Below are 23,675 nucleotides of genomic sequence, written 5' to 3'. Positions count from 1 at the left end.
GGGTTTGTGTGTGTGTGTGTGTGTGTGTGTTTATTTGTGTTTGGAGTTTGTTTATTTTTGTTTCTTTGAGCATAATAAGAAAACGGCGATCACAACTGATTAGTTTCCGTCATAGTAAGTTTATCATTTTGCAAATAACAAAAACGTTGTAGGCCTAGATATTAATTTTATTTAACCCTATTCTACCGAATAGTTAATTAAATTATTAATTATACATTTTAAAATGATCGCAAAGAGCACAGGAATGAACTTTTATTACGCCAGAACAGTGTATCACCGTCCATTTTGTTTACTCCTTACCATGGCGAGCTTCACACATCGCTGGTTTTAATTGTAGGCACATTCGTTTAGATATTTGAACACCCATCATCTTTCCTCCTTCACCAGTGTCGACGCCTTTCTCGGTTTATTTAAGTACCATCCAGCGTTTACTGTACATTTTTGTACAATAGTCATTTGCATCTTTAAAAAAAATACAATAGTGTCATAATTTTGCGTGATGATGTGGATTAGTTTCTCCGTCAGTGCTAAAATTGACTGGATATAATTGTTCCACCAGACCATGCAGAATATTCTGGCGAAAACAACACACTGCAAGGATTAGTTTTATTTATAAAGCTCATTTGTATTTTTTTCTTTTATTCTTTTTTTTTTTTTTTTTTTTTTTTTTTTTTATGCCGAATTGCTTGATTTATTTTAGTAGTTCTGAGAAAGAACAAGGGAAGAAAAGAAATAAGGAAGAAGGAAAACCACAAACAGGTAAATTAATGAATGCAATCTGCCCTCTTGTCATGATGTCAACAATAGTGCATTTTTGCGGTCACATTCTAGAACGCGTTTCGTCATACGCCTTTATGCGTTTATGGCACCTCGATACAGCGTAACAGCTTTTTATTCATGTATGCTTATAAATATCACACAGCTATTTTTCCGCAGTGGTCGCAGACACTGTTGTGTTTTACCAACATAAACATACATGTATTTGCATATTTCGTATTTTAATGTGTATATTGCATATTTTAAGCATAATTAATATTGATAAGTTGTGATATTACATTTATTTTAAATTATTTTCCAAAAATTCTAGTAGGAGATGTATTGGAATGTTTCGTTCAGAGGACTCTTCTTAAGTAATATTTAAGCAAAGCAAGCTCTCTTTAGACCAAAGCTCACACTATGTCACAGGTTTAGGATTAACAAAATTGTAAGCTATTAATAGTCACATGTTTACAGTGTTTGCTGTTTGGAACTCAATTTATTTAAGTTTTGTTACTTTAGATTAAAAGCTCTTATATTTTTGGGGAGTGTTGAGTTTGTCCAAATCCATGTATTTCTATTTCCCAGTCAAAATGGTCTCATTAGAATATGAATGTGTAATGGAAGGTAACCGGACATTGGACTTTAAATGTTGATGGGTTGTGGTTTCTGACTTGAGCCGTGTAACGTTCATCCCTGCATAGTAACAGACAGACGTGTGAGAGTTGCACAAGAACAAGAGGGGCTCTCACTTTTACCTCTTGGTCAGTAGAACAGAAAATGTACAATATCCCATTTTAAAGGTGCACTTTCACACTTTTTTTCCTCATTTAAATATTACCACTAAAGAAATTAATAATACTTTTGAAAAATATGTTTCAAATTGTACACTCACATGAGAAAAAATGCTGTGGTGGGCCAGGCTGGTTCAGCCCTGCAAACCATGGTGGTGTTGTTAAAGGAAAAGGACTAAAGCGGCACAGACCTCGAGTCCTACAAAGAGTTGAGTCGTGCCACGGACTTGGCGCTCCAGGTCTCTGTTGAGCGTCACCTCTGGCTGCATATGTCAGAGATATGAGACAAAGACAAGGCCTTTTTCCTCAATGGCATGGTGTCGCAGCAGGGAGTCTTTGATGACGCCACGAGTGCAGTCACAGAGAAGTACCAGTCGTCCAGGAAGCAGTTGGTTGCCTACAAGTACATCCTGTCGAGGCGAAGTGGTGTTGTGGTGCAGTTGGTTTGCTCACAGTACTCTTCTGGGCAGCGTCCCATGAACCCGAGTGCTCCTGAGGTTTTAGTTCTCCTCCAGAAGGCAGAAACTGAGCCGGCCATGGCCAAAACACAAAATTGTGCTTTCTGGCTCTCGTCCCAGCAGAAAACCTCTTTCTGGGCAAGGCAAGATTTCCTGATGGTCTGAGGACCTTGAAAAGGGGACTAAAGCCTATGGAACAGTCTCTTCCAGCTCCAGTGAAGGCCCAGAACACTTTTCTGTGTCACCAAAAAATTTTCTCGCTCTCCCTGTTTCATGGCAGAATCATAAACATGGTTCTAGTCTTGTGACTGTTTGTGTTGCCGTTAGCGGTGTGCCAGAAGTTTGCCACGTCCCAATACAGTTGACAAACCTCACTGCAGTTGCACAAGGCCCACCAGCTCTAACCAACTCAGTCACGCTGGGTGACCGCCCCCAAAGATGGACAGTGTTCTGTTGCCGACAGTCAATGAAGAGCCCCTGTGTCCTTCAGCCCTTCTTCTAAGGGTCTCCAGCTGGGAACTGAACACAACCAAGCACTCGGTTGAACAGTGTTCTGTCCTCCACCGTCACGGTGTGGGATGCGCCGATTTTAAGTTCAGAGGTAAAATCTCTCCTTGGCTAAGATGCGATAGAGAGCGTACCAGTGTGCAATTCAGAGAAAGACTTTTACAGCCATTATTTCTAGCGGTCGACCGATATATCACAGAGGCCGATAAATCGGCTGATATTTGTACTTTTTTAATTATCGGCATCGGCCGATAAAGTTTCCGGTTTGGCCAATTTTTTTCTTGAGGGCGCCGAAAATAATTTGCTTGCATGTGCTGAGACTTGTAAACGACCAGTCACGGTTCCTTTTGTTGTTACATTCCATCGTGTTACTACAATAATAGACCGGTGTGCAACACAGTGTCATTTAAACGGTCCGCAAATCGGAGCCATGGCAGACACATTTGAGCTCATAATGTTAAAGTGCTCGCCTGTTTTATTCTCCCTCTCTCTCTTCAACAGAGTAGAGACAACTTTTAACAGTATTGTCTAATGATAAAAAGGCAAATATCAATAAAACGAATGTCATATACCATCTGCAAATATGCGCATATCTCGTTTAAACAGATGTAATAAACCAACCACACAGATACAGCATCCTGTGGAGCGCTCATTTATTTACCTCTAAAGCACATATTCTAACAGTCTCTCCTCAAATGTAACTTTTCTAATGATAAAAGGCAAATATCAATAAAACTTGTATTATATACCGTTTGCAAATATGCAGATATGTTGTTTAAACAGATGTCATTCATGAACTTCATGAAAATCCAGTCGAGTGCTCATCTAATATCTTCCTCTGAAGCGCGTATTTTATCTTCCGGAATCAAAAACTTCAGGATCAGGATCAAAAGTTCCTCTCATTCACAAATCATGATGGTCACACTGTAACAATCCAAGTAGGCGATCAACGCTGTTTAAACTGTCAGGAGATTGAGGCTCACGCTGGATCCGCACAAGTGTGTGAGTGCAACTTGAAGGCTGCATCCGAAACCAGGAAAATGTTGCCTCCGGAGGCTGTATACGGAGGTACGATGAAAATAAGGTGCTTTTCAAACTGTTCGGAGACCAGTTTCCTTAAGAGTTCCATTCATTCAAAACAGCTGTCAGTTAAGCCATTAACTGATTAGGCAGCAAGGTAGCAAGTCAGCTGCATATGTTTTCGGATGCAGCCCAAGGTAAAAGCGCTTCACGTGTGCTATAAGTAAATGTCTTATTCACTGTGCACTGTATGTACAATTGGTTTGATTCTGTATGTTTTTGAAAAAATGTGACTGATAACGTGGACATGTCATCCATGGTTGCTGGACTACTGTGTGTACTGTTATTTCCTTCTTCCTAATATATTAACAATTTCTTCATGTGCAAAAAAATTAAAAAAATTAGATGACTAAAAAGAAATCTGAAGAAACTGCTATCTACCATTTAAAATACAATATTATTTTTTAGTTTTATGTGAAATTGAGTAAATATAGTGCTAAATAAGAGTTTATTTTTATTTTTTTTAGCAACTTTATGTTTGTTATTTACTATATTAAATTGTGTGATATATCGGCATTGTATCGGCCTATCGGCCACCCTGCTCTCTGGATATCGGCATCGGCCATTAAAAACCCCACATCGGTCGACCACTAGTTATTTCTGGTCACCAAGAAGGATGGAGGGCTGCGGCCTATACTGGTCTTTAAAGGGATAGTTCACCCAAAAATGAAAATTCTCTTATCATTTATTTAACCTCATGCCATCCTAGATGTGAATGACTTTCTTTCCTCTGTAGAACACAAATTAAGATTTTTAGAAGAATATTTCAGCTCATTATATTTCAAGCCATTTCAAAGTGAATGGTGGCCAGACCTTTGAAGCTCCAAAAAGCAGATAAAGGGATTATTAAAGTAATCCATTCGACTGCAGTAGATTAATCAATGTCTTCTGAAATGATCCAGTTGGTTTTGGTTGAGGACAGACCAAAATATATTAAAAAAAATCACTGTACATCTTGCCATTGCAGTCTCTTGGCACGATCATGAATTCAAGCTCGATTACACTTCCTAGTGGGAAGTGTAATCTACAGAGCTGAGATATTCTTCAAAAAATCTTCATTTGTGTTTTGCAGAAGAGATAATGTCATACACATCTTAGATTGCATAAGGGTGAATAAATCATTAGAGAATATTCATTTTTGTTTTGTCATTTTTAATTGCTGCTCTAAGCGCAGTCAGTTGGGCAAATATCGTGTTGGTGCCCAGTCAGCAGGTTTTATTCTTAGGTAATGAAAATGGACTCGTTGAGCATGTCGGCACATTTGACAGATGCTCGCATTAAGTCTATTCTCTAAGAAGTGTTTCACTTGGCCTAGTTGTCAGATGCAAAGTTGTTGTGAAGGACGCGTACAATTTGTGCTGGGATGCCCTGTGCAATGGTCGTATGGCTTCCCCATCTAGACAGGTCTGCAAATTATGTGGCACGTAAATCATCTAGAGCTCCTTGCACTTCTCTTGGCTCTGAGAGCTTTTCAGGCAGACATGCAAGGCTTTTACGTTCTGGTCTGTGTGGACAGCAGTTGTAGGGTACATAAATCACCAAACAGATATGCATTCACACCAAATGATGGTTCTGGTGCATCAAATTTTCTCCCCTCAATACGTGCTATGCACGTCCCTGGTCACCTGAACTGTAGGGCAGACTTGCTCTAGCATCAGGTAGACCAGGAGAATACAGACTATATCCTCTGACAGTTCAGAGGATTTGGGAGTCTCACACTCAGGGGTTGTCGCAGTCAGTGTTCAACACCAAAGTACAGGCTAGAGCCCCCCCCACAAGGCCACTCTACGCCTAGAAATGTCGCCTTTTTGTTAAGCTTACGCATACTTTCTTTAAAGACTGTGCTGCTACTCACTTTGGCTATAGTCAAACAGGTCGCCAACCTCATCACTTGTTTGTCAAAGACTCATGCTTAGTTCGTACTAGGCTTGTCGAAGGCAGTCCTCAAGTCCAGGGAGGGTTATGTGCCCAAAGTGTTGGCCACTCCCTTCAAGGCTTAGGTTGTCATCTTACAGGCATTCTTCCCTCTTATGTTTGAGTCGGACAAGGCTGAGTAGCTGCACATGCTTTGTCCTGTGAGGGCACTGCGCATGTATATTGAACGAAAGAGTCAGTTAAGGCTGTCAGATCTGATCATTGTTTGCTTTGGAGGCTGTGCAAAAGGTTTGGCTGTCTCCAAGCAAAGACTTTCTCACAGAGTTCTTAATGCCATTGCACTCGCTTATACAATTCTCAAGGCATAAGGTGCCTCGTGGTGTTAAGGCCCAATCCACCAGGAGCATCGAGTCCTTCTGGGCTTGGGCAGAGGAAATGTCTCTAGAATATATCTGTCTGGAAGCAGGCTGGGCTTCCCCTAACACCATTGCCAGGTTTTAAATCTTGGATGTTTTATAAATCTCTTCCCAGATTTTGACTGCGAAAGAGGGATGATTTGTTAATGTTTCACTAGCCTGTTCACTAAAGTCATTGTTGAAATATGTGCAGGTCTTTGACCTGGGTGTTTTCTCTGTCTTCTCATTTTGACTGCGAAGGGTAGCTTCTTTATAATGTTTTTCATTACCCTGACTGACTAGTGGCATTGTTGTAATGTTTTTACCACAAAACCATTTTAATGTTCTTTCTCTTCCTGTCTATTTGTCAATACAAAGTTGAGGTTATTTCAGTGCTTTTTGAACTGTTGGCTAGTGGACGTTTTTCTAGTGCGTGTGAATCAGTAGCATTGTGTTATGGTATACAATTCAGCTACTGATGCAGCATCAAAGTGACTGACTTGAAAGGGAATGTCTCAGTTACGACTGTAACCTTGGTTCTCCAAAAGGGGGGAACGAGATGCTGCATAGCCAGCAGCACTACTGAATTCTCGCTGTAAAGGGATTGAGAGATGGCTCTTCCCTTCAGTCGAAAAATTCTGGAATGTGCTCCGGTTCATATGCTCATGATGACGCGCGCATAAGGGGCGGAGAGTCAAGTGCCATCTGCCAGTGAGATTGGCGTGATTCTGTATGTGCTTCAGAGATCATCACTCCTGGGTGTAGTTCCCATAGCGTCAGCTACTGACGCAGGAACACTTTCCCTCCTTTTAGGGAACCAGGTAATAGTTGTAACCAAGATGTTTTGATTGCATTTCAGCAATTTTGTGAACATCTCCTTTTTATTTACTGTCTAAATAAAAGTTCCTGGTCTCATTGTAATTGTGTTTCATCAGCACATGTTATTCCAAAGCAAAAGTGTTTGTCCCTTCTGAAACGACTTTCCTTATCTGTTGAAATCACCTATCCCTTTATTTCTAGTTGTTTCCATTGGAAATACATCAGATTATGGACAGAAAATGGGCTGTTTTATGTTGACCTTTAGATATGATGTTCTAACTTTTACAGGTTATATTTAACTTGGGCGCATTGTACTTGTTTCTGTGGTATTGCTGAATGTCCACTGATTTCTATTGCTATTATTAATACTATTACAAAACTTTTGACCATTATTACTTAGTCATTTGGGTTCCCTTATTCTTTGCTGAGAGAATGAATGGATTGATTGATTGATTGATTGGTTGATTGATTGACACACCTCTTAACTGCACATATTTAAACTTCTCCCACTATAGCCATGTCCTTCAGGAGGGGTGTTGTCAGACAGAGTAAGTTCAGGCATGTATTTGCCCAGGCATGGAAGGCTGAGCATTGCCTTGATGATGTGAGAGTATCACGCGTGACATGGGATGGTCCACTGTGTGCTGCCAATCCGAAGTTTATCGCTGTCATCATTGAGGCTGGAGGGGGCGGATCCTTTCTTGTGTTACCGCTCACCAAGGTTGGCTTACCTGCAATATCTGTAATGTTTGTAATTAACAACAATTTCTTTTTTGTGTCGTAACTCTGTTAATTTGGATGTTCATTTTTTGTTGTTATTGTTTGTTTTTTTAGATATTTACAGTAGTTCCTTGCATGTTCTTTTATATATTTGATACAGCTAATTCAACATTTTACCTTGTTTAAATCCCTTCCATTTAGATTTCTGTAGATCTAAACCCCCCAAAAGTAGCACAAAAATGTCAAAAGAATTCTGCATATTCTGTCTGGGCCTTCCAGTAAGCAAGTATTGAAATGGGCAGGTTTTACTGTTTTAGATGAAAAGATGTCCTTACTGTCTATTCTCGTAAAAATCAGCATGAGTGAGGTGTCTAGCTTTATCCTTTTATAAAATTAACCAGTTGAACTCACAATGTTTTTATGACTAGAGCGGTAGAGTGGACCAAAACACCCCGACTGTGTGCGGTCACGCCGCTCCAGTGCTGGATGTGCAGTGGAGCCCACATGATGACAATGTTATTGCCAGTGCCTCAGAAGACTGCACTGTGAAGGTTTGTATCATTCACTTCAACAAAACACTTATTTACTGTAATATAAACATTCTCATTTTCGCTGCTCTCTGGAATCTCAATTCTGATTGGTCAATCACTGCATTATTTTGGGGGGGGAAAATTCACCTTTCCTTGTGGCGCTACTGATAGCATGTTGTGTAAGCATAAACAATGGTTTGCACAATTTAGCATCAATTAAAACATGTTTAACTTTCCCTGTGGTGCTACTCATAGCACGTCTCATAAACAATCTCTGAGATACGGCTTCAGGTTCTGCAGAAAGTAGTCGCATTCACATAAACAATGGTGAGCGTGATTCAGAGCTTGTATTTTAGCTCTAAAATACTCCACTGTCAGTTAGGTTTAGGGTTGGGGGTTGGGCTAGGGAGTATGATTAATAAAATATCCATTCCTGTGGACTGTATTACATTATTTACAATTAAACGTTCAACTCGTTTTTGGCGCCAACCAGTGTACATTTCACCTCTCAACACTTCTAGCTTTGTCCACTGCTGCAGTGCACTACTGCTTTGAATTTTGGTAATTATAGACCGATTCCAGCAGAAGAACTTTCGACCTCCTGTTGCTGAATTCACAGTGTGATCAGTCTAATATGTGAGTGCACTTGCACGGACCACAAAGCCACTGCTCCTTTTTGCAGAAAAATATTATATTTTTGTAAAATGACTGCTAAAGTCCATAACTGACCATTGTCCCAGGCAGCCAATTTTATACCGTACTAGTTTTATATCTCTTGTATAACTCCAGGGTCTATATCTTCTCACATATTGAAATAATTTCAATTCGAATCAACATTTAATGTCCATTTATTTATTTATTTATTTATTTATTTGGTAAGTAGCCGTGTCATAAGCGGGATTATGTACCGTTCGCTGGTTATTACAATAAATAAACCCTCTCTGGGTGATGCAGGATCACACTGATCACCCTGTTGGGCTTTATTTTGCTGTAATAACTGGGTGAGGTGACTTGATGGATGGATGAATGGATGGATAGATGGAGTACATTGCATCTCTGGGGCTTAACATTTTGCCTTTTGTTAGTGTTGCTGAATTGAATTTGCTTAAGGTGTATTGTAACTTTTTCAAGCAGTCAATTTAGGTGAGAGCAGTCGTTATGTTCAGAATTAGGCCTTTTGCTGTCTTTTTCTCAGAAGTTTTTGGGTTAGAAATCATTAACTTCTATATTTTGAAAAAGATTTGTATTTCTGCATCAATAGATTTGGCATATTCCTGATGGTGGTCTTACAACACCCATGTCTGAAGCTGTTGTGACTCTGGAGGGCCACAGTAAGCGAGTGGGCATCCTAGCCTGGCATCCTTCTGCTCTCAACATCCTGTTGACTGCAGGTAAGCTCTTCCTTTGTGTATACTTTGCCTGCATGCCGTGCTGAAGTTGGATTAAGTCTTTTCTGGCACACTCTGTTTTGGGATTGTGCTCTAATTCTGGTGTCCTGAATCTGCTTTATATCTTTATCAAGCACTAATTTTGGATGTTGAAGTTGTTTGATGAATTTGTGCACCTTTATGATGTGTGTTAAAGCTGAAAGGAAAGGTGTTTAAATGTAAATAAACATTATTTGACTCCTGCTACTGAAATATATATATATATATATATATATATATATATATACTGGCGGCCAAACATTTTGGAATAATGTATAGATTTTGCTCTTATGGAAAGAAATTGATACTTTTATTCACCAAATTGTCATTCAGCTGATCACAATGTATAGTTAGGACATTAATAACGTGAAAAATTACTATTACAATTTGAAAAAAATGTTCACTACTTCAACTACTTCAAAGAGTTCTCATCAAAAAATCCTCCATGTGCAGTAATGACAGCTTTACAGATCCTTGGCATTCTAGCTGTCAGTTTGTCCAGATACTCAGGTGACATTTCACCCCATGCTTCCTGTAGCACTTGCCATAGATGTGTCGGCACTTCTCACGCACCTTACAGTCTAGCTGATCCCACAAAAGCTCAATGGGGTTAAGATCCATAACACTCTTTTCCAATTATCTGTTGTCCAATGTCTGTGTTTCTTTGCCCACTCAAACCTTTTCTTTTTGTTTTTCTGTTTTAAAAGTGGCTTTTTCTTTGCAATTCTTCCCATAAGGCCTGCACCCCTGAGTCTTCTCTTTACTGTTGTACATGAAACTGGTGTTGAGCGGGTAGAATTCAATGAAGCTGTCAGCAATTTCAAGCATTGTATAGCCTTCATTCCTCAAAACAATGATTGACTGATGAGATTCTAGAGAAAGCTGTTTCTTTTTTGCCATTTTTGACCTAATATTGACCTTAAGACATGCCAGTCTATTGCATACTGTGGCAACTCAAAAACAAACACAAAGTCAATGTTATGCTTCATTTAATGAACCAAATAGCTTTCAACTGTGTTTCATATAATGTCGTGATTTTCTAGTACCAAATTAGCAATTTAGCATGATTACTCAAGGATAAGGTGTTGGAGTGATGGCTGCTGGAAATGGGGCCTGTCTAGATTTGATCAGAAATGACTTTTTTCAAATAGTGATGGTGCTGTTTTTTACATCAGTAACGTCCTGACTATACTTTGTGATCAGTTGAATGTCACTTTGGTGAATTAAAGTACCATTTTCCTTCCAAAACAGCAAAATCTGTACATGAATCCAAATTTTTGGCCACCAGTGTAAGTATGTGTGTATGTATGTATATATATTAAAACAATATGCATATATCAATTGCCTATGAACACATCTATACCTGTAAAGAGCAACATGCAAACAAGTAACATACTGTAAATAAATCTCTTGTCTAAACTGAACTTTCCATATGAACAGATCTGTAATATATCAGTAACACTTTCCAATAAGGTTGTATTTGTTAACCTTTGAAAATTTGTTAGGTATCATGAATTTGACAAGTGACAATTGTTCGTTGTCAGTTCATGATTGTTCATCATAACAAATTAAAGTTAACAAATGCAACTTTTAATTAAAAAAAATGAATTAGTATATGTTTAACTAACCAAGATGTATAAGTGCAGAAAGAGTATTGTTCATTGTCAGTTCATGTTAACTAATGTCATTACTGAATGTTAACAAATATAACCTTATTGTAGCATGTTACCAATATATCTTTAGGTTGAGCATATCCAGACAAAGGCAGGCATCTTTGGATTTGTTTGTATGTAAATATCTGAGATGCAAATCCTAGCTCTTAAACTGGCCTGATGTTGTTTTGCTCACTTGTGGCTTGAGTTTGTTTTTTGATCTCATTTGCATCTGTGCTAGGGTGTGATAATGTCCTATGTGTGTGGGATGTGGGCACCGGGGAGCTGGTGTACCAGCTGAGTGATGCCCATCCAGACCTGATATACAGCGTTAGCTGGAATCGTGAGGGAAGTGTGCTGTGCACCACCTGTAAAGACAAAGCCTTGCGTGTCATTGACCCCCGGCGTGGAACTGTCCTAAAGGTTAGCCTGTTCCTTGCTGTTTCCTCAATCTTTTGTTCCATTTATATCTTACTTCAGTTCAAATTCAGATATGACAGATTTGTGTGAATAGAGAAATAATGAATACTTGACTGAGTGTTCAAAAATGTATGACTTTCATTGCATTAGATAACAAAATATTAAAGCAAGTGGCATCTGCAAACAAATGATGTCTAGCTTTTCAGCTAGACCCATGACAAGTTTTATTGGATGTAAGAAATCAGTTCCCCTCAAGTTCTCACGGGTGTCAGAGTATCCTCAAGTGTTGTTCATCACATTTACTAAGCACATGTTCCACTAAGTTAAGTGCCACAGTAAGACAATGCTTTTGTCTTCATATACATTATTTTATAATTCAACCTTGCAAACGTATTTTTGTGAAAGGTTTTGCTTGAAAAGTGTGCTTGTGCCATCTTTTAATTTTTTATTAAATAAATGCCACTTGGTTTGATATTGTGTTATCTAATGCAATGAAATGCTTGCATTTTTAAATGGGCTAAAGTGTTCAAATACTTTTTGTCGTCATTTGATGATGTTACACTTAGGTGCGTGAAAAGGTCCATGAGGGCACCAGGCCAATGAGGGCCGTCTTTCTGGCTGATGGAAAAATCCTTACAACCGGATTCAGTCGCATGAGTGAGAGACAGCTCGCCCTTTGGGATACGGTGAGAGCATTTTTCAGAGGAAAATCTTATGGTCCACTTTGTTGAATTGGTTTATCCTTTAGAGCTTGAGATGTTATAATCTGGAAATAAAAATCGGATTGACTTTTCAGGGACCTCTTTGTAGCATTTGGTCTGCAGCTGTCATTGTGTTGTACTTGTCTAAGTCTCTTAAGACCACATTATTTTATTTGAGTCATCAGTGAACTACTTTATTTTTCTTTTAACTGTAGAATACATATGCAACCTTACCCCCCTTAAATGCATATGTGGGTTGAAAAAAGACCCAGGTGATATTTAGATGCTTTTCTTTATAAAACTACTTGGTTATTATTCAGATTTACTATTTTTATAAAAAGGCTGTGTGACAAAAATATTAGCAATTTCCATGTTTGGTGGTAAAATATTAAATGTCTCAATATATAGGACCCACAAATGCATTCTAGGTGTACTGATGCAAATTCTCTTAAAATTAAAAAAATATTCATCTAAATGTAAAAAAATAAAATCTAAGACATATTAATTGAGAAATACTTGGAGATCAAAAGTGAGAAAGTAGACAGCTGTGCAATTTTTGACTCACATATGCATTCTAGGCTTAAACCTTTTTTAATGTCATCTGTACTCCTAAAACTGGAGGTACCAGTCTGTAAGTGTTACACTTAACTCGTCTCATCTCAGACATCCCTTTTGTGTACAGCAGGTGCAGGTTAAGCATGCAAATGAAAGTAGTATAAATGCTTTTACTGTGTGTTTCTGGATGTCTTCAAGGATTTCAAAATAGTGTGTGTTTTTTTCTTTTTTTAACCCAACTTTGAAACATTTAGTTAAAGAAATAGTTCACCTAAAATTTAAATTCTACCATAATTTCCTCACCTTCATGTTGTTCCCATGTAACTTATATAACCTTCTGTCTTCTGTGGAACACAAAAGTAGATGTTGGCCAGAACGTTAGCCACAGTCACCATTCACTTTCATTGCATCTTTTTTCCATGCATTTAAAGTGAATGGTAACATTCTGCCTAAAATCTCCTTTTGTGTTACATGGAAGGAAAAAAGGTATACAGGTTTGCAACAAATAAATGATGACAGAATTCTCATTTTTGGGTGAGCTATCCCTTTAAAACATCATTTTTTGTTGTTGTTGTCTTTGATTGGAAACAACCCATGTTTGGGGATAGACTTATTTTTGCTTTTGTTTTATGAAAATACTCCCTCAAATTGGAAGCTTCAGTACTCCTACATCAGTTATCAGATATTCACCAATAATCCTAGCTGACATAAAACCATCCATATGGACTATTATTATCCAGCTGGAAGCTGTCGCTAAAAGATCAGCTACATATGATTACATAAAATACATTATCATCCACTGATATTAATAGATCATTTATACTGGGTTTTCAAACAGTTACCATGTACTATCTATTTATACATAACATAATTTCATCCATGGCAGTGTGTTTTTAAGTAATTTTTAAAGCCAGTGTGGTGTTCTCCCAACAACAACAACAAAAAATTAAGGTTTTTACAACTGCGATACACCAAATAAACTTTCATCAAATGCAGGCTTGTTTGTTTAGGCTACAGTAGGTTACAGTTGCTCATGTACATTCATGTGGTATATGACATGATACTTTGTGATCAGTTGAATGCCACTTTGGTGAATTAAAGTACCATTTTCCTTCCGAAACAGCAAAATCTGTACATTATTCCAAACTTTTGGCCACCAGTGTGAGTGAGTGTGTGTGTGTGTGTGTGTGTGTGTGTGTATATATATATATATATATGCATATATCAATTGCCTATGAACACATCTATACCTGTAAAAATATATATATATCAGCTCTGTTGCTCCATACAATGCAAGTGAATGGTGGCCAGAACTTTGAAGTTCGAAAAAGCACGTAAAGTCAGCACAAAAATAATCCATATGTCTCCAGTGGTTAAATCCATGTCTTTTGAAGTGATATAATTGTTGTGGGTGAGAAACAAATCAATATTTAAGTCCTTTTTTACAGTAAATCTCCACTTTCACTTCCACATTCTTTTTCTTTTGTTTTTGCCTACTGGGCAGGGAGGAAAACTTCTAAAGACTTTCTCTTTGCCAGTAGTGCATTGACGGAATTAACAGTTGGATGTGCCAAAACTTCCTTCAGTTAAACAAAGACAAGACAGAGGTCATTGTATTTGGCAACAAAGATGAAATACCAAAAGTCAACACATACTGTTCCTTGACTCCAGAGGTCTTAAGACAAAAAATCAAGTCAGGAATCTTGGTGTCATTTTGGAGTCAGACCAAAAGACTACCATTTGTGGTAGTCACATCAAAGCAATAACCAAATCAGCATACTATCATATAAAAATATAGTGAGGATAAGATGTTTTGTATCCAGTCAAGACTATATAGTATAATTGTACTTTATGGACGATATATGCGTATTGTAAATACCTATTATGTAGATTCTGAAGGGCAGTACTAAATAAAATAAAATATATATTTTATCTCTTATATTTGTATAAATTCTGAAAGGGGTGTGAAAACTTATGAGACAAAAGGGGAATGCAAATGTGTTCACTCAACTATACAGTATATATATTAAACACCTGATTAATGAGCTATCAGCTATCTTTTCTTTGGCTTTCTATCTTGTTTTTGAACAACAATCTAAATCAAGCAGTTCTGTGATGTGGCAACTAAAACAGCCGTTTGGCTCATAAATGTTTCAGTTTAAGAGCCAATGGCTCCTTAGTTATTTTTTTTAGTCTGGAGTCTGGAGATTTTTTTAATCCTTTTTATGTAAAGCACTTTGAATTACCATTTTGTATTAAATGTGCTATATAAATAAACTTGCCTTGCCTAGTAAAAAAGGACTTAAATATTTGTTTCTCACTCACACCTATCATATCGCTTCTGGATACATGGATTTAATCACTTGATTCTTATGGATTACTTTTATGCTGTCTTTATGTGCTTTTTGGAGCTTCAAAGTTCTGACCACCATTCACTTGCATTGTGAGATGAGCTGAGATATTCTTCTAAAAATCTTCATTTGTGTTCTACTGAAGAAAAAAGTCATGCACATCTGGGATGGCATGAGGTTGAGTAAATGATGAGAGAATGTTTATTTTTGGGTGAACTATCCCTTCATTCAGAACCTTTCTGATATTTCTACCTTATATGAATAAAATTATTTAGATGTTTCTTGTCTGTTGCAAATATTGACTGAGTATTTGTAGGTTAGTAAGTCTATACTGTCTCTTTCTGTGTATTTTAGAGAGATCTCTCAGAGCCAATGGTGACTCAGGAAATGGATACCAGTAACGGAGTTCTGCTTCCATTCTATGACCCAGACACCAACATGGTTTACTTGTGTGGGAAGGTAAGATTACCCAGCTTTACACTATCACCTTTAACTACTGGACAAAAAGTTTCTCCCACAACCCTAACAGAGATATACACTTACACAGGAACATGTGCTGTTTACAGAAAACACGTCCAGCACAATCAGTACCTGGGGTAGTTTTCCCTACATGCATGAACACATAAGTAATGTATGCAAGGTCAACTGGTCAGAATTGCATTTATTTTGTGAGCAGCTGACTGTACATTATTTGTTTATTACACAGCTACTTACCAAATGGATAAATGTACATGAAATATTGATTTGAGTGTAAATTATTGTATTACGTGAGAAGAAAGAGCCTGCAGAGGAATGCGAGAAACATTGTTATCCCCATGCCTGGGATAATGATCAGTATCAACTGCATTGACAGTATTCCAGAATGTTTGGTTATTATGTATTAAATCAATAACACTCAAAATGTTGAATGTTATGGCACATGACCTTCACTAAAAAGTACTGTAGAAGTAACATGGTACAGTGATGGCATCAAAGGGTAATACTATGCTAATGAATGATTACCCTATTTTTTTCCCATATTTTGTACATGGTATACCAGTGCATTAGTTTAGGTGGATTTTATAAAGCTCTATTAATGTTCACAGCATAGTTTCATACCATACATATTGTATTGTACATAATTGATATCCAGGTAGATAGATAAGAATTGAACAGGCAGATGTCCTCAGTGCTTTTCATTCATCTGTCACAATCGGTCTCACAGGGTGATTGTACCATTCGTTACTTTGAGGTGACAGATGAGTCACCGTATGTTCACTTCCTGAGTCTGTACAGCAGTAAGGAGCCACAGAGAGGTGCAGGTTTCCAAAGCAAACGAGGAGTGGATGTCAACAAATGTGAAATAGCAAGGTGTGGAATTGAACTATTGTATTGTATGAGTGAAATCATTGTTATTGTTAGATAATTCTGATTCTTTCAACTCCAGGACTATATAAAGTGCCAAAGTTGTTTGCTCTACCTAACAGGATTTCTGGTTAATGTATTTGACAAAGAAATATAAAAATGGATAAATTGTCATATAGAATGCGTGAGGTTCCTCTCCAAATCATGTAATTCTGTGAAATCAAATAAAGGAAGTGGCTTTTTTTTTTTTTCTTTAATTGAGATGGCTTGGTAGCCTCAAAGAGAAAGTAAGCTTGTGTTAAATTCTGTGCAAGACCATTTCTGTTTCAGTTCAAACTTTTGAACTAAAATTAAAACACAACTCCTGCACTGTAATATATTTAATCTAGAAATTAAAGATCTGGCTGCCTGAATTAAAGGAATGTTGTGGGTTCAAAACAAGTTAAGCTGCATTGACAGATTACCACAGCATCCATTTTGTTCCTCAGTTGTAAAAGGCACGTTTACTGTAATGCACTTAAAATGTCTGTAGTGCGCAACAGTGCCTGTGCACTTTTTCAGCCGCCTTGGTTCCGGAAGTATTTTTCCCTCTCACTTTTTCCAAAGGGATTTTAAGTATTCATAAATGAGTTCAAAGCCATGAACCAAAACAATCAGCTAAGAGTTGAATTAGAACATTACAAACTTTGATTTGAAGCAAAAAAGTATTTGAAAAATGAACAAAAAGACAAAGGTACAAGACTATGTACTTACCGTCTTTCATGAGGGAATGGACTACAATCCCATGAAGCACTGCAAATGTTGTCAATAAATAAAACAATAAAAACGATAGAATCAACACCTTTAAACAATAGTTTCATACTTTTCTAAGTATATAAACAACATATTTGAAGTTTCTTGCAAAATATTCAGATATTTACAATTAAATAAGAAGTTTGAGAGTGTTGGGAGAGAACGACTTGATTACGTCATTTGCAGTGTGTCAAGGGAGTGGGCGGTCACTACAGAGCTCTTTTGGCGCACTTTGTTTGTCGCGATTCTCTGATTGGTGGATCGTTTCCCTTTAGAATCATGGGTTGTGTAGTTCTTCAACAGAAATTGCACTATTAAACACTATTTAAAAAAAAAAAAAAAAAAAAAAAAAAAAAAAATAAAGTTTAAATTATGCAGGCTGATGGCTTCAAGAGAAGTATATACCATCGATGAACAACCTCGAAGTTCACTGTAGGTCTGTCTTCAAATGTTTATAACTTATTGTTAAAAAATCAAGTCGTCTATGGAGAAAATGAATGGAATTTTCACTTCTGGAACCAGACTGTTGTGCTCTACTAGGCAAGGCATGAGACCAGTGTAATAAAATTGCTTACTAACCTTGTCTGAGAACAGTTATATTAAAAGTTATTAAAAAAAATATGAGCTGCACATTTCTGCTTTTAAACCCTTCAGAATATGTTGCCCCATAGACCTCCATTGTGAGTTACTGTAAACACATTCTTGCTAGTTTTTAGAAACTGAGGGATGAGTCCAAATAATTGTCAGTGGTAATCGACAGCATACCACAGATTCTTGTTTTGAACCCAGAACATTCTTTTAAATATCATTCCATCAACCTGTTTTAATTCAAGAAGCCCTGTTTGCTGATTCTATGTTTAAAATAATTCATCTTATTTCAACAGGTTCTATAAGCTGCATGAGAGGAAGGTTGAGCCCATTTCTATGACTGTGCCTCGTAAGGTATGTTCAGTCAACAGATCAATGCAACAGTTTGTTCACGGGCTTGTGTCTGTGAGTACAGTGAGTCAGAAAGGAAAGTTATTGGGGAACTTATACTTTGGTCTTGATTTTTTAAATCAAAGCACACACAAAAATCATGCTACTTTGAATTGTTTAGCAATCCTATGTTGTCATCTACATGAACTTTGGTTTAAACGAGGTTCTGAGATTCTTTGGAAATATTTGAAACCAACATTAGATTGAGACTAAATAGCACAGAGTCTATATCCCAAAATTATAAGAATGTATTACAATGAACTTAATCAGCGCTGATTGCGTCTGCTTAAACTAGATTGCCGGTGGTTAGTGAGAAAGACACAGATTTTTGTGCTGAAATAGCATGCGCTAATGTTTTGCCCTTAGAGCTGAATAATTGCTTGATAGTGAGACCTCAAGTCAACCCAAAATAAAACCGGAACCATAAGCAAATTTGATATAATTAGCAATTTTCTGGTCTTTTAAGCAATTCTTGGTAATTCTCCCACTGCTCTATTTTCGGAAGCTTTGTGTCATCTAGGAAAGTGGAAGTAAGAAAACCATTTAAACTGTCTCTTGACAAATCAGCCCACATAGTTCAATAGCAAAAAATCTAATGAAGCTCTCCACATAAATTCCATCAAATACACTTTATCTTCATCCTTCTTTCCCTCCAAAATCAGTCTGACCTGTTTCAAGGGGATCTGTACCCGGATACAGCGGGATTAGAGCCTGCTCTGCTGGCAGAAGATTGGATAGCAGGTCAGGATGCTCCTCCGACCCTCGTTTCCCTTAGCGGAGGCTACACAGCCCCTCCGTCCAAATGTGGCACGCTCAGGGGTCTACCCAAACTGCTTTCTCAGACCAACACTAGTCCCAGCAGCACGACTGCACCAGCAAACCCTGTGGCAGTTGAGATGGAGAGTGAGGGGGTGGGCCATGGACGAGGAGGGAGGGAAATGGATGGAGGGATCGAGAGAGTGAAGAAAGAGGTGAGCGAGAATTTGTTGTTAACTGTTGGTGAAATGTTTTTCCTTTACTTGATATTGCTGGATGAACTTCATACATTTGTTGTAAAAAAAGAAAATGTGCAAAGAGGCCTCAAATTTCAGCTTCTATTGTACCAGTACCATTACTATAAATTATATTTATTAGTGGTGCTTGATAAAGCAATTGCTCTAATTAATGCATAAATTATGACCAACTGGATCAGGATTTTTTTTATTATCTAAGCCAACATACTGTTAATCTACAGACAGGGTTTAAAGTTTTTTCAAAGTCCCTAAACCAAATTTTCTGAGCTTTCAAGCTACATCCACCAAACTTGGCTCAGACCTTCAGGCTATTCTGCCTCAGGCTGTTATGACTTTTCTAACTGATAAGAATATATATATATATATATATATATATATATATATATATATATATATATATATATATATATATATATATTTTTTTTATTATTATTTATTTATTTTATTTTTTTTTGTGGATTTTCTCCGCTTTTCTCCCCAATATGGTCTGCCCAATTCCCAATGCGCTCTAAGTCCTCGTGATGGTGTAGTGACTCGCCTCAATCTGGGTGGCGGAGGACGAATCTCAGTTGCCTCTGCATCTGAGACCGTCAATCCGTGCATCTTATCACGTGGCTTGTTGAGCGTGTTACCGTGGAGACCTAGCGGTGTGGAGGGTTCATGCTGTTCTCCGCGGCATCCACGCACAATTCACTACGCGCCCCACCGAGAGCGAGAACCACATTATAGCGTCCACGAGGAGGTTAACCCAACGTGACTCTACCCACCCTAGCAACCGGGCCAACTGGTTGCTAAGGAGACCTGGCTGGAGTCACTCAGCACGCCCTGGATTCGAACTTGCGACTCCAGGTGTGGTAGTCACCGTCTTTACTTGCTGAGCTACCCAGGCCCCCTAACTGATAAAAATGGTAAAATATCCCCAGAACCCATAGACTTACATTGATGGAATGTTCAAAGTGGCCAAGACTATTCAAACTCCAACTGTTAACAAATTTTAAAATTTTAAAAAACCTCCAAAACCCACAGACCTACATTAACAGAATGTTTAAACAGACCAAGACTATTCGAACTCCAACTGTCCAAAAATGTAAAAATAAAAAAAGAAATCCCCAAAACCCATAGACTTACATTGACGGAATGTTTAAACGGGCCAAGACTTTTCAAATTCCAACTGTCCAAAAATTCTAAAATTCAAATGTAAACGAGCCCTTTAATCTGCTCTCTAATAGCTCTCTTTCTTGCCATCCGTCTGTCTATCTGTTACCTTCAAACTTCTTTTTCTTTTTTTAATTACTGTTAAACGTTCAGACAAGGATTTGTCAGGCCAACATCAAAGTTTACCCATCTAGTGTAGTTGTTTCTTCTTCAGGGACAGAAAAAATCCACTAAAAACTTTAATTTGTTTAACATTGATTTTTCAAAAAGATATTAATGTGTCCACTTAAAGTGACAGCATGCATTTAAGTGACAAATATTACGAGTAATGAACAGAACAGTTCTTTATGGAAAAATTATGAATTCAGCATTCAGTTGTAATGTTGTGCAACAAATATTTTAAAACAATTTCACCTCTAAGGTATTCTGGGCTATGAGAATATACGGTACTATACAGTATACTACATACAGTACAATACTAAATGGGTACTATAGACTACATCTATATTTTGTGCTATGGATGTAACAACATTAACTATAGTATTTGAAGTTTTAGATTTGATCTTTGAGCTGATATAAAGTGACTTATAAAAAGTTGCTAACAAAATAGACCTAAAACAATAGACCTTTTTTTGGCCAAAATAATATTTCTGATGCATAATGTCCAATTTAGTGGACGCATGGTAAATTATAATTTGCTGCTTACATAAAATCCATATTTATACTGTTATACTATTTGTACAGTTAAACTGTTCCTTGAATCTTATTTTTACCTGGTGGTGTTTTGTTTTATAGAAGGATTGAATAGATATTCAACAAGTACTTGGCATGTCATTGTCATATTGGTTTTCAGTGGTTTTAGTTGCTCTTTAAGCTACTTGGTTCCTGCATACGATGTTATGAAGTAGTGTCAACTTAAGAGGATTTTATGCAGCTATGTCAGCTTGACCACTATGCATGACTTCGGCATACAACTACAATACATTCTGCATGTAATTTCAGGTATGAAATTTAAAATGAATGATACCTCAAATCTTGCAGCTCATTGCATATAGGTGTGCAATAACTTTTCTATGATTTTTGCCTGGAAGACCAATTCCATCCATTTACATTTAAAAAGGATAAAAATATCAATCTATAGACCAGAAAATCATAAACACTTGAGGATGGGTTCTTTTGACCTGGGCCAGCAACCAGCCAGAATAACCCAACAACGGATAGCATTGTGCTAAACAACTAGTCAAAACACCCCAGCAACCACATAAGCAAAAGGCCAGAGCACCCTAGCAGCATGCAGATGAGTTTTGCAAGAGTTGTTTATATTAACTTTATATATTTGCTTTTCTTTCCTGGACAGGACGACCAACTTTCTGATATTTTAACGGAGGTGCGAGCTCTGCGTGCCCTGGTTCTGGCTCAAGGTCACAGGATTGATGTACTGGAAAGACAATTCACCCGCATTGAGGACGGAGAAGTGTGAAGAAAACTACAAACATATGAGAACACATAGCTTTACTCTGATTCAGAAAGCTTCACTGAGGGATTATGGGAAATGTAGTTACATTACTGTGGCAAAGCGATACAAAGAAGCAATTTAGCTTTGAGCGTTATTGGAACAGTCTGTTTTTTAAATGCACTGACATTTGATTTCATAAATGCTGCTCATTTTTGTGCTTTTAAGAGGGCTGTCAGGTACTGACTACTTCTAACTATACTTGTCTATATTTGGTTGGGTCAGCATTTGCATAAACATGCAAACTAATGAGAAACAGACTTAATGCTCTCTTGTAGCATGTATTAAGACAGCATTTATGTATGCATCTACTTAATGAAAATAGTTAGACTCCTTCAGGAAATGTAATAATCCAACATGCTGAATTGATACATTTTTCACTAAAGCTTGATGGTGCATATTAACATATATTGACCAGCACTGTTCTTGAGTTTAGCTGCCCTAAATAGTTCCTCTCTTCCATTTCATGACTTAAAAAATGTAGCGTTCATTTTGGATGTTCTTAGAGTTTCATGAGTAGATATGTGTGTATGTGTTAGAAACTACTTTTTGTTGAAGGATTTGTGAGCTATCAATATAGAAAAAGAAACATTTGCTCATAGAGTAATAGAGTTGACTGTCATTAACTAAAATACTTCCTCAGATGCAGATTTTGTAAGGTGAATCTTATGAAAGCAAGTTCAGGTCACATTTCACCCCAAAAGAAATTAAAAATTCTATTTTGCATAAGGACCATTGCCATTTTTAGCATTGTGATTTTATTTTTGTGATGATTGAGCACAATTTCCCCAGCAATTGCTCACTACTGTAATGCATCCGGTAACTTTACTAAGTGATTCTCATTAGATTCCTATAAATGTAATGAGAATACACTTTTGCATTACAGTAATGAGAGTTGGGTGCTTAATTGTCATGAAAAAAACATCACAATGCAAAAAAATAAATAAAAAAAACAAGCATTATTTAGACTAAATCAATTTATTTAATTATTTTGGGGGGGGATAAATATGACCTGATATGTTGTTAAACGTTTTTGTGAGACGTGTTGATCTCATTTCTTCCATTGATGAATAATTGTGCTTCATTCCTGTTTGATTGAATATGAAAAATCTAGAAGATTGATGTGATGTGGATAGGTCTAGATGGCGGTGTTTTTGTATTATTAATTTTTTTCGTAGCCTCTCTCTTTAAGTCTTTAATCATGAGCACTACAATCAGGGATGACAGTTCAGGTATGACTCATCCTTCTCTGTGAATGATTTTTTTTATGTTAAGCTTTACTTGCTGTATATGTTGTAAATGATCTAATTACCCATTTACTTTAAACTTAAGTGCAAACTTAATCTGTTCTTTATAATAAACAACATTCACTCATATGTAGTTCTACTAGTTGTTTTTATTTCTTGGAGTCTTGTTACAATCAGTCACAGATTTTACAGCACAGCAGAGATAAAAAAAAATAAAATGCGTTTTTAAGGCTAATTTTTGATATGAAAACCCATTGGTTTAGCAGTGTCGGACAGCGATTTCTACTGTAGCGAAGTGTGTACATTTCTTGGCTATTTGTCAAAGGTAAGTGAAACAGCATTGAGTTACCACAATTGTTTTTTTGTTTTTGTTTTTTTTTTCCTGAAATGTATGAACATTTTAAATCAAGGTTAATCTAAATCTCCAAACTAAAGTAGCACACGTGCAATTAATTTCTGAGATTTTAATTTAGGACCAGCTGCATGACTAGATGAGGCAGAAAAAAAATTGGCAGCCTTTTACCTAGTGCTATGTACAGGGTTGGGAGGGTTACTTTTGAAATGTATTCCACTACAGATTACAGAATACATGC

General features: G+C 37.2%; 1 protein-coding gene across 1 annotated transcript; it reads left to right on the top strand.

Moving 5' to 3' along the window:
- The first annotated feature begins 344 nt into the window (after window positions 1-344).
- LOC127451851 (coronin-1B-like) lies at window positions 345-23,204 on the top strand. The gene is made up of 11 exons (XM_051716879.1): window positions 345-759; window positions 7,200-7,405; window positions 7,833-7,955; window positions 9,196-9,325; window positions 11,255-11,436; window positions 12,000-12,119; window positions 15,395-15,499; window positions 16,245-16,390; window positions 18,061-18,118; window positions 18,817-19,125; window positions 21,680-23,204. Exons 1-11 carry the CDS (start codon window positions 675-677, stop codon window positions 21,800-21,802), a joined length of 1,587 nt encoding a protein of 528 aa, XP_051572839.1. The 5' UTR covers window positions 345-674; the 3' UTR covers window positions 21,803-23,204.
- Window positions 23,205-23,675: the final 471 nt, after the last annotated feature.

The sequence above is a fragment of the Myxocyprinus asiaticus genome, chromosome 1 (assembly GCF_019703515.2).
Source record: "Myxocyprinus asiaticus isolate MX2 ecotype Aquarium Trade chromosome 1, UBuf_Myxa_2, whole genome shotgun sequence".
Classification (NCBI taxonomy): Eukaryota; Metazoa; Chordata; class Actinopteri; order Cypriniformes; family Catostomidae; genus Myxocyprinus; species Myxocyprinus asiaticus.
Note: the sequence above shows the minus strand (reverse complement) of the source record. Positions and strands in the feature narration are given on the sequence as shown.

Excerpts from the sequence above, each read along its gene's own strand:
- LOC127451851 (XM_051716879.1), top strand. The coding sequence starts at position 675 with ATGCCGAATTGCTTGATTTATTTTAGTAGTTCTGAGAAAGAACAAGGG. Across the intron at positions 7,406-7,832 it reads TTGTGTTACCGCTCACCAAG|AGCGGTAGAGTGGACCAAAA; the intron begins GTTGGCTTACCT and ends TTTTATGACTAG. Across the intron at positions 7,956-9,195 it reads CAGAAGACTGCACTGTGAAG|ATTTGGCATATTCCTGATGG; the intron begins GTTTGTATCATT and ends CTGCATCAATAG.